The sequence below is a fragment of the Austrofundulus limnaeus genome, unplaced genomic scaffold (assembly GCF_001266775.1).
Source record: "Austrofundulus limnaeus strain Quisiro unplaced genomic scaffold, Austrofundulus_limnaeus-1.0 Scaffold790, whole genome shotgun sequence".
Classification (NCBI taxonomy): Eukaryota; Metazoa; Chordata; class Actinopteri; order Cyprinodontiformes; family Rivulidae; genus Austrofundulus; species Austrofundulus limnaeus.
In genome coordinates, this window is record NW_013953192.1 from 94,730 (window position 1) to 106,675 (window position 11,946).

At 34.7% G+C, this 11,946-nt stretch overlaps 1 protein-coding gene across 1 annotated transcript in view; it reads left to right on the forward strand.

Moving 5' to 3' along the window:
- LOC106532541 (high affinity cAMP-specific and IBMX-insensitive 3',5'-cyclic phosphodiesterase 8B) overlaps nt 1–11,946 on the forward strand; it is a 140,600-nt gene that overhangs the window by 91,434 nt on the left and 37,220 nt on the right. Inside the window, exons 11-12 of the mRNA XM_014028633.1 lie at nt 4,865–4,916; nt 10,737–10,813. Of these exons, the coding sequence (XP_013884087.1) occupies nt 4,865–4,916; nt 10,737–10,813 (129 nt within the window). The remainder of the gene's footprint in view (nt 1–4,864; nt 4,917–10,736; nt 10,814–11,946) is intronic.

Sequence of the window (11,946 nt, forward strand, 5' to 3'; positions counted from 1 at the left end):
GTGTGTGTGTGTGTGTGTGTGTGTGTGTGTGTGTAATGTCTGACTGGGCCTCGTGTCACTTTATGGTCAACAAATTGGGCCTCGAGGTCCAAAAGTTTAAAAAGTCTAAAAAAAATTTAAAAGTCTAAAAAGAGCTCTAAAACACATTCACAACTGACAGATATTGAGCTAAACTTTGTATTGTAGTAGCTGAGAGTCATTTTTAAGGCATACTCTGAAAGCTAACAGATCTGGTAAGATCTTTCAGTAACACACAAGATTGCATAAATCACTTAATGTTTGACCAACATGTCTATAACTGAGAAGAGAGTCTTTTCAACAAAACATGACCTTCATTTTACACACGAAGCTTGCTGAACATACAGTTTGTTATGTTACTAAGTACACTGGTTATTACATACAGTCACATCGATCTGCCAGCAGTGTGAGTCACTGGTTCAGATTAATCCTATGTAAACAGCAGTGGAGGACACCGCTAATAAAAAAATTGGCGCCGCAATTTTTAAAGAATCTGTTTAGTTCAACAACGTCAAAAGTGCACATGTAGTAGAAAAATTAGCAGAAGCTAATTTCATTCCTCACATCAATTTGACACCAGTTGCTGGCAATAAGTCATGCATTTTATACACACTACACTGCCATTTAGTGGTGTATCAACTCCTTTACAAATTAATTCTACAACTGCCAATTGTTGATATGATTTCCTGTAACAGACATTTCGCTCATGGTGTCAAAATTAAACAATTTATGAGGATTGATTAGTGGTGCTTCTTTAAAACATGTTGGAGATTGCTAGTTCGGTTGCTGCTTCTTTGTCTTTTTCTTGTATTTATTGTAGATTTTTCATTAAAGATGCGCATCAATAAAATAATTTTAAAACTGTTTATTGGAAAACTGAAGTGATGCATTCTGGGTACAACTGTGACGGGAAATGAAAAATACATGTAAATGTGTCCAGCGTGATATTCTGCTGCTCAGATTGTCCTCTGTGGAATCAGAAATGATTTTTAGATGCAGGAAATTTATACATTAAATGGAAATGAATGAGTGAGAAAATTGTCGGGTGTAAAAATTTGTTTGCCACTCAAAGGTGTGTGTGTGTTGGTGTGTGCGTGCATGTGCTGCAGCGGTGCACTTTTACAGGTCTTTAATAAATGAGTGTAAACACACAGAAACTGACTTTGGTTGAACTTAGAAAAATATTTATTAAATAGTTGAAGTGAAGGAACGTGTCGCAGCGCTGTGAGTTTCTGCCGCGGTGGGATTTATATTTTAGAATCATGAAGTTTCTCATTCAGATCAGCTGCGACGACCCCCCGCCCCACAACACACAATATTTGCTGCGTAAAGTTGTGCGCATGGATCAGCTGTTCCCAGTCCCACACCGCAGCAGGAACTCACAGCGCAGACGCTCCTCCTTACATCCAGAAAACACAACAGAGTCATATTTCTGTGGATTCAGCTCAGATTCATGACTTTGTGAGTTAAAACTGTCGACTGAAAGACTTTGTGTGTCTGCTGCACATTCTCACAGCAGGTGAAACCAACCACAGCAGGCCGCCGCTGCAGAAGGGCGATGCATCATACCACGCAAAGCATTGTGGGAGGCGTGTCTTCATTTTTACTTTAGTTTCCATTGTTTTTTTTTCTTTTCATTTAAAACCAAAAATTTTATACACATTAAAAACAAAAATATACACAACATATATACACACACACACAAACAAAATATATATAAATATACAATTTCAGAACCGTCACTCAGAACAGTTAATCACAGGATAAAGCCCTGAGTTATTTCTCTATAAACCACAGAGGGTGCTGTTCAAACGTTGTGATTCCTCATGGTGTTGGTCTCTGACACCAAGCTCTCCCTGCTGTTGAAAAAAATAACTCAATCCTTAAAAAAATATCTGTACTATGAAACCAGTTGATGTTCCACAGCTGTTTAAATAAAAAGCTGTACCTTCGGCTGTTCAAGGTGATGAATACTTGCTGATAATTAATTATAGCAGTACTGCATTTTAATTTTAGAAAGCACAAACCTGCTTATGAATTATAAAAATTAGTAAGACTGCTAAGGCGCAAATAAAATATTTAGGTTCGCAATTAACGGATGTGCGCTTTAGTGGACGGACTGGTGCCCACCACTGATGAGCAGATTAGAGGCTTTTCACAACCATAACTGGAGCACCTTGGTGTGACTAACACAATGTACAATACACACTTTCACCTACAAATGTCCTACAACTTTTAAAGTACCCTATCATACTGAATGTAGTTATGAAGCACCAAACGGACTATTTTTCCTGCGATTACTCTGGAAATATATCATTTTTGTGAATCTTGGTTAAACTTGTAGTTGTTGGTTAACTATATTTTTATACACAATTAAACCTGTTTTAGAAAAATGATTTGATATGAACTCCAAGCAGTAAGAATATAAAAACATGTTGATTATCCATAACATTATGATAAATAAAGTTAATAAAATTTGGTAGTTGGTAGTGTCTTCAAGAAGTCTCTAATAAAAATATGATAATGAACCGTTACCTCTGCTTCATATGGAGGACTTGTTCATAAAACTGGCTGGTGCCACACTTTATAGGCAGATTGAGTTAAGCTCAGTTTACCAAAAATTAAAAGAGGCAGATATTATAAGATTTTTTTCTTCTCTCTGCTGCCTTCCATTTCATCAGTGTGCATTGCTATTGTGATTTGTTTCCCATCCAAGTCATCTCCACTTTGCCATGCTTCTCCTCCTGCATACTTTGTCCTACAGCTGCCATTCTAATTTATATCTGTAAAGCTCCCGTGCCAAATGATGGCTATGCCTTTTGGTGCCTGTAAAACTTATGGTTTTTAAATATTAATGTTTAAAGTCATACAATGCCAGTCAATGGAGCCTTGTATTGGTCCAATACTGCCCCTTGCTGTATATACTCAGTACTGAACCATAGTCTAATAATATTTAAACTCAGTAGTTCAGTGATTACAATACTAATATGATTGTATTTTGATGTTTTACTAAAATCTTGTACTAATATTACTCTATTGTAATATTATGCAGTTCTGTGTCAACAACTGCATTGGCAATGTGGCCTCTTTCTACACACATACAAACCAACCCTTGGTAGTACCATCTGCCACAGCTCCACTGGTCTCCTGGTTAACTCTATGGGCTTTCATGTGGGAGATCTGGGTTCAGAACCCAGCTACAGCAACTTTAACAAAAATCACTACAAACTTCATATTGTTACACAATTACCTTAATTACAAACACCTGCTGACTTGACAGTTACAAACTGGTTTAGAAAACACATTTGAACTTGGTCAAAGTTCATTCTGCAAGTCCACTGCTGCAGGCAAAGCCATGCTGTAATGACATGCTACATGGCAATGCACACTTGTTTTTACATCGTAAAAACCCATGTCTAGTTGTATTTGAATTTTCTTTTCTTTTTATTGTACATAGAATTTTGTTTTTAAGAAATGAATAAAGTTTGAAAATAAATTACCTCTCCATCCTGATACCTGCAGCCTTACAGCTTTCATAACACAAGATACTTTTTCAGTTCCTTTTGGACAATCTGCTTTCCAAAAGATGGCCCACAGTTCTGACAGATTGGGTTTATAGCAGAATGCAGGAGCACATTCGAATTTTAGCTCAAAAAAGAGAAAAAATATGAAATCCTAAGAAAAACACTGTCCTGTTAGTACTTTGTTTCTTCACCTTTGTCTTTTTTAGCAGCTTGAATTTCATAAGGCCTAATAAATATATTTTTATTCAAATTGAAACACTTAAATAATAATAAAAAAGCATAATCCAAGATAAGTGATTTCATCAGTTCTGTCAGAAGTGCTTCAATACAACTACCACAGTAGGACTCCCTTACATCATTTTCAAAACATGAAAAATTAACTCATAACTATTAAGTTTAACAATCCTCTTTGTTTTTATTTTTTTAAACTAAAGGAAAGTTTGAATTGTGTCATCATCAGTCTTCTACTTTTAAAATAATGTTTGTTGTTTAGCCTTTCAAATCCTGTGGTGGAGTGTTCATACAGTACGTTATCATTACATCAAAACCAGCTTACCTTTTCACATGTTGACTGTTACAGCTCTGTTTCTACCTCGCTTTCTGGCTCCAAAGTGCCACTGCATTGGGTTGGCTTCAAGCCCCCTTCACACCTCAGTTCAGTTGGAAATCCCTCACAGGCCAGAACACATCCAACTGACATGGGGGCCCCACAAAATTGGTTCAACCAACATTTTAGGTCCTTCTTCTATTTTTTCTTGGAAGAAAAAGTAAAAATCTGGCATCAAACTCATGTTGGCTGAAAAAAGTGCTGCTTTTTATTTTACCCAATGAACTTTAAACAGAATGGCAGTCAAGTTTCAGCACCAGTTTACATTAAAACTCTTTGGAAAATCTTTGAAGTCAATAAAAATGATGTGAGTCATTCTGACAACATTAAATCTCTGCACATCTTTTACATGTAATTCTGTGTAATGAGATATAAACTGGAGAGGTTTGTATTTTTGCACAACACCCTGCAGAGAATGACTTTCGTTTTGAATTTGTATCATATAAATTATCTGAACTGACTTCCCTACCAAGATTTTGCTGCTAAAACATGTAGCTATTTAGATATGAAAACTTGAACACAGTCATATTTTCTCAGTACAGTAGATATTTCTGAAAGATGTACAACTGTCCACAACAGTATAAACTATGAAGGTACTTTAAGCAAAGTACTCCTGCTGGTATAATTCTATCAAAGAGCAGAAACTAAGGCTGAATATATAAATCCCAGTTACACACTTTTTACATATAATCTTTTCCTTCTCTCTGTCTGTCAGATCCACAGGTTGAACATGGAGGACAAATGCAGTGGGGACCATTCTCAGTCAGGTAACTAACCTTTTTTCTCTCATCAGTTGTTTTAAAAGCTGTTTTATGTCGCCTTCCCAAACTATGAAATCTGGACTGAAATCCATTTAGGCAACCTAAGGGCAAAAGTGTTGTATAACCATAAAATGAAAGTATTTTTGTTTAAAAAATGAATTGTGGAATTTTGTAAAAGTTTTGACTCCAAGAGGTGGAAAACTAAAAAAGTATGGAAAAACATTAAAATTTATGTATTATTTTTCTTTTACTTCGTAACTTTGCTTTACTGTGTGAAGATCTGTCACATAAAATGGCAGAACACATGGTACATTTATATACAACATTTGTGCCTGTAATGAGACATAACAGGTACAAGTTTTAATTTAAGAACAAAAAAAGCCAAATCTATTGGAGTCCTGTACAAAGTAAGAGAAATGTTCAATGATAAATCACTGTTTATGTTGTATAACACTATAATTGTTCCACATTTCATTTACTGTAAAAATTATCACTAAAAAAATTACAGCCATCCAGCTAATATATTGTTTCATAAATTGAAATTATTAAAATTATATGATTTGATCAATTATAATATTTTGCTGTTAATGTACAGAGCTCATAAAGGTGTGTTACCTTCAAACATTCAGGTAAATTTTGTTAAAAGACAGAGCTGTTATTATCTTAATGGAATCAAAATGTTTTTCCATTTCATTTTATTCATTTATTTATTTATTAGGACAGTGCACATTAATCAACATTACCACAAAACATGGCAGTGTAAATATACGAGAGTTAGCAGAGTAGATAAATTTCATCCCTTGTCCTACAAGTAAGCACAAAACAGAACAATGTATACTGTACAATTCATATAACAAAACACAGTTTAAAGAAAATAACTAACAGGCGATCCACTTTAATCCAGGGAATAAGATTATGGAACGGTCTGGAAGATGAGGTTAAAATGCCAGGTCCTTGTATTTATTAAAGAGAATGATAAAATCTAGTATTCTGAAGAAATATGGAGAAACATAAGTGAATTAATGCTAATTGTTGTTTTGAGTTGTTGTTTTAAATTTAGCTTTGTTTTTAGTTTTTTGTGTGTTTTTAGTTGTTTAGATTTTCGTTGTAATTTACTTTTATTTTGAACATATTTTGGGTATAAAAAAAGGGGCAGATATAATAAGATTTATTCTTCTTCTGCTGCCTTTAATTTTATTTTGATTTTATTTTGATTGCATGATTTTTTTGTTTTGTTTTTTGTTGGGTGAATTTTTACAAATAAAAAAATGAATTAAAAAAAGTTTTGCATTACTGTATTCAAAGATCTCTGAAGTCTCAGAGATCTTACTATGATACCTCCAGATTTACATTTGGCTAAAATAAATAACTTGTGGAACTTTAAAACTGAAAAACTTAGTAAAATGTTTAAACAAACCCACACATTTGCTGTTTGCAGTTCATATTAACTACTGAAATGTTAAGTATTGTTAGAGTAAAAGAAATGATCCTATGTTGAAGTTCATGTTTTTATATTTAGCATCAGTTATTAGTTAAAAAACACATTCATGTATTTATTTACAAAGGCATTATGTAGTTTTGACTTACATTAACTGTTAAACACTTCCTTGAATGAAACAGTAGAAATTTCATTTTCTGCTAAAACACTGTGTGAATGTTGAGCACCAAATAACTTTGCTACAGATTTAATAAAAAAGGTAAAACTGATACGTTAAATCTAAAAGGATAAACAGAATACAAAGTAAAAGCTGCAAAACTCTACCTAAATCTAATAACACACTAGATAAATGATAAAAATAGCAAAACACAAGCTCAATGCTAAATGTAGTCAAAGTCTAGCTAAAAGGTAAATGTAGCAAAATACTAACCAAATACTATAAATACTAATTAAAAGGGGTGAGCTAAAAGTAGCCAAACATGCTCAAATAGCAGAATAGTAGCTAAAATTTTCACATTGATAGTTTAAAGTTAATAATAACATTAAAAAGTAGTAAAAGTATGCTGAAACAAGGAATTGAAGAAATCTGAACAGATTTTTTTATGGTGTAACTATTTGTAAATAAAGTTAAGTTTACTAGTAAAGTAGTATAAAAGTATAAAATAGTAGTGTAAAAGTTACAAAATCAAAAGTCATAGCACCCATCTCCTGAAACACTGAAATGTGTTGATTTATAAAAGGCAAAAATAGTACAATGTATGTAATAGTACAAGAAGGAAAATTGCAAACATTTGAAAAAAAAAAACAATATTGTGAATACTGAATACTAACAGTTGAATCAAAGTCCTTCAAACCCAGTGTTTAAAATCATTTCTACAATTTATTAAACAAAGCAACAACTCAGCTGTGCATTCCTGCACAGTCTCCTTTAGTCAGTGGAGATAATGTGATTTAAATATCTTTAATTTCCCGTACAGAACACCTTTCATTACACCTCAGAGACAGGAGGAAAGGTTCAGCAGACAGGTCACAGGCCTCATGGTGGTGATGGGGAGGCTTTATTTGAACATGTCTGAATGAAAAGAGCTTGGGTCTGTGCCACTGTGAGGGAAACAGCAGCAGAAATAATGAGAAGACTTACTGTAAGACAAATACATGAAATAAAGAGAGAAGCTGAGAGGAGCTGAGGACGTCAGGCTGAGACGTTGTGGCCTGAAGCTGTTTTCAGCTGACTCAGCTCAGCTTCTCTGATGTTTTTAATTCTTTATTTTTTCAAACCATTTTTCTTTATTATTCTTACAGCTACACAGAACTCAGTGGGTCTCATGCAAGAACCATTCGTACGCACAGATTTGTTCTTCAGTTGTGCGTACGAGTGATTTAGCAGAATTTGTGACATTCACCAATGTTTTCATATTCTAAGATTTTTTTCAGATACGAACAAAATTCAGGAGTGGTCCAGACCTGTCGTATATTTTACCAGCAGTCAGTCTGCTGTTATCCAGACGGGTTTTCTTCACTAATAACTTTATATNAAAAAAAAAAAAAAAAAAAACACGATCAATCAATCGTTCGATATTTATTTTCTGTTTCTGTTATTTCAATGGAGTTTATTTGCATTAAGAAAACACATGACAAATAAGAAAGCTGCCCCCTTTAGCGCTACACATTTTAGCTTGGTCCAGTCGTCACTAAAACTGGAGCACAGCGTCGCCTCAGGGTTCATTTTTAGAGATCTGTAACTCCAAGTTATTTTTCTGTACTCACCTGTGTTTTTTTTATTGCAGTTAATTTTATGATGACTCAAAAGAGGGTCTACTTTTTCTACTTTACAAACTGCTTTTTTAAAAAGTCTCCTATAAAAAATATCCTTCTAAGCATAAAGTGACATCAGGTTCATGCAGTTCAGGGTAATTACTCTTTTCAAGCCAATAAGTCATTTCCCCCTATCTTCAGTCCAGGAAGTTCTGCCTGATGCTGAAGTTAAAAACAAGCCCATATTTGGTCCTGACAAACTAGATGAAGTGCTGACCATTCACAAAATTAGCTTTTTATGTTGCATAATACAAAAAGTTGGCTGCAAACTGTGTGTGTGGAGTATAAGGTGAGATCTGCAGACAAATGGCTGGGAAAGGTGGTTTTATGGGATTGACAGAAAAACAAAATTGGGTTGCCAAAAGATTTGAGTGGCCTAGCAGAAATTTGCACAAACTCTGGTAGAACTCTGGCCTATCAATGGTATGAAGGCTGTTGAGCCCTGAGAGAGGGAAATTCATTATTCTGACTGTCTGAGACCTGTCTAATACTTTAATGAATGCATTAAACTGGCTGTCAACTCATTGGACCTCATGCAAGAACCGTTCGTACGCACAGATTTGTTCTTAAGTTGTGCGTACAAGTGATTTAGGAGAATTTGTGACATTCACCAATGTTTTCGTATTCTAAGATTTTTTTCAGATACGAACAAAATTTACGAGTGGTCCAGACCTGTCGTATATTTTACCAGCAGTCAGTCTGCTGTTATCCAGACAGGTTTTCTTCACTAATAACTTTATATTTCATTAGTTTGAAGATATTTTGAGTTGAAAATAAATCACACTCCATAATTATGTTGACAATAGGCTATTCTGCTTGAACTGGAATTGGATTTTAAATGTAACTAACAGCATAAATTGGTTAGATTAAATTAAATTTTCTTTTAATGTTGTTGTGTAACACTGAAATATTAATATGAAGATCACAAACTAAAAAACAACTTCAATTAAGCATTAAATGAAGTTTGCAGACATTTTAAAATGCTTGTTTTCAGAAACACATCTGACACATGTGACGGTCGGGAGGGGGGAGACAGTCAGGGGTGGGGGGGGGGTGTAGCAGTGTGTGGCTGCCCCTCTGAATAAATGAAACCTACACTCTAAAAATGAAATGTTGTATTTACTTAACCGTGTTATGTGACCTGGTTCCACTTAAATGAGTTGAGTAAATTCAAAGCAACATACTCATGATCTTTGGCTAAAAAACTGGTATATTGCTTTGAATTTACTCAACTCAGTTAAGTGGAACCAGGTCACATAACATGGTTAAGTAAATACAACATTTCATTTATTACAGTGTATAATACAGTTGTTTACACTTAAATTTAAAAAAATGATCAAAGAAAAACCAGAGCAGAACTACAGAGAGATAAATATGATTTAGATTTTTATTTCTGTGACCCACAGGAGACACGACATTAACACCAGTCATCATTTCATTCCTCGGCTAAAAATTACTTTTTTTCTCGATCTCAGAGAGCAGGACTTCAACCTCCAAACTCGTAAAGTTTTATTTTTTTACTTTGGATGTCATTCATGAATGGACACTTCCTGATATCTGAGGCAGGAAACACAGCCTTATATGGTGTTTTTGGGGTGGTAATTATGCTAATCTCCTCTCGTGTGCACGAGCAGCTGGATACGAACAGGTGGAATTTACGCAGCTCATTTACACACTTTTCCTGAAGATAGAAGAGTTTGTTGAATCTGACGTGACATGTTCGTACGAACCCTTTGTACGAACAAAAGTAAGAGAAATTTAGGAGAAGAATACGAACATGTTCTTGCATGAGGCCCAATGTTCTTTCAAACGTTTGGAAGATTTTCCACATTTCTTTTATTTCCTTCAGATCACATGCTGTTAATGTTTTTGTTCCAGTGTGTACATGTATGTGTGTACATGTGTTTGTTTATCTGTTGTTTATCAGGATTCAGAATGTAGTTGTTGCATGATTCATTTTTGGAGTCAACATGCTTCAACATGGCCGCCACAGCAAACTCACTTTAACAGAAAGATTGACATGAAATTCTACAGATATGAACGTTTGGTGTGCTTCTAGCTCAGATTGATCTGCAAAACATTCTGAGTTAACAGATTGTACAAGATCTTTTGTTTAAAATATTGCCTTTCAGTATTTACAGTCGACTCTGTCTATTAGCAAAATATCTTGTGTAACACTGGACAAATGTTCATGAGGCATTCAGGCAAAAACCACTGGATGTTCATTTATAACAGGTTAACATCTGGAGCCAACATAATGCACCACAGAAAACACACAACCCTGCCACACACCTTACCCTGACTCAGTTTTATGGAGAATGAGCTAAAGTTTGTTTATGTTATAGACGAGAATGATTTACCTACTCTGTGTTTGCATGAGATTATACCACATTCATTCAAAACTATTTGTATAAACAAGTTGAAACCCACTACACACTGTTATCATGTTACTGTGTTACTGATAGAACACACAAAGTAAAAACCTTTAAACAGTGATCTGTTTTATAGTAATAACTGTTTTTATGTTTGTTTGTTTGTTTGTTTGTTTGTTTGTTTGTTTATTTGAATCACAGCTCCAAGTTTACAGAACAGAAGATATTCATCTGTCGCCAGGATTCATTCAATGACCATTGAGGCTCCAATCACTAAGGTATGCAATGAAGGAAATTACACCTCCTGGAGGTCAGGAAATGGGGGGCAGAGGCGACCTCAAGAGTAATTTTATGGGGGACACACAAAGTACGGTCAAATGTACTGTTGTAAAATGAAATGAAAATAACAGGTAGTCAGGTCGTCCATGTGCAGAAACTAAAACACATACGTGACAAACATATTTCTCCACCTGCCATGCACCAGTTGTTTGTCTCTTTGGCTTGGATTGATACTTTTTTATGGCGACTGAATAATTGTCACTAATCTAAAGCAGTTTTACAATAACTTAAAGCTCTAAATAAATACGTTAACAAGCAGAAGACAAATGTCCTTTAAATTACTTCACTAAATCAAAGAAAAATATTCTTCAGACAGATTGATTCATTCATGAAAAACAAGATTTATTGTTCTTTCTTATCAGAGATCCATTCAAACATTAAAAATATCACTGTTTCCATGTAAAAAGCTGTATGTTGATTTGAGTAGAATAATAACAGAGCTCCCTCCCTGGCATGAGGTATGAAGGCTCCCCACTAAAGAAGACACTGTATGATATACACTGACTCCTGTTAGGTTGCCCTCAGGTCCAGACCTTTTCAAAAAACATCTGTGATCTGAACAGGATTTGCCTGGTTAAATGAAAGTTAATAATATTTAGACATAAAGCCAAATAGTCATGTTAGTTCCAGCCTTCAGGCACATGTCAGAGGTGCAATGGACCAGACCACCGTCAGGATAAAAGTAGGGGAACATACTGTAGTTTTTGAAAATCATAAATAAATAGTTTTGCTAATGTAAATAGTAAATATGCCTTATTTTCTTTATGTTGTTTAAAAGTATAGTTTTCTAAAATTACTTTCTGGAAGAAACAAGCTTCTGTGTTTTTTTTTAAAAGTGAGTGGTCTGGAACCACTCGACCCCTCCGTAATTTCCACCCGCTTCGGATGTTATCATCCATGAAATGGACGTTATTAGGCGTTATCAGTCCCATACAATGGCTTCAGAAGGTCCCACCTGTGCCGGTTAGCAGGTTCCCCGTCCCATAGAATGGTTTCTGATTGTCAGCTGGTTGATATGAGGTATAAAACCACTATCTGGTTAATATGAGACATAAAACTACTATCTGGTTAA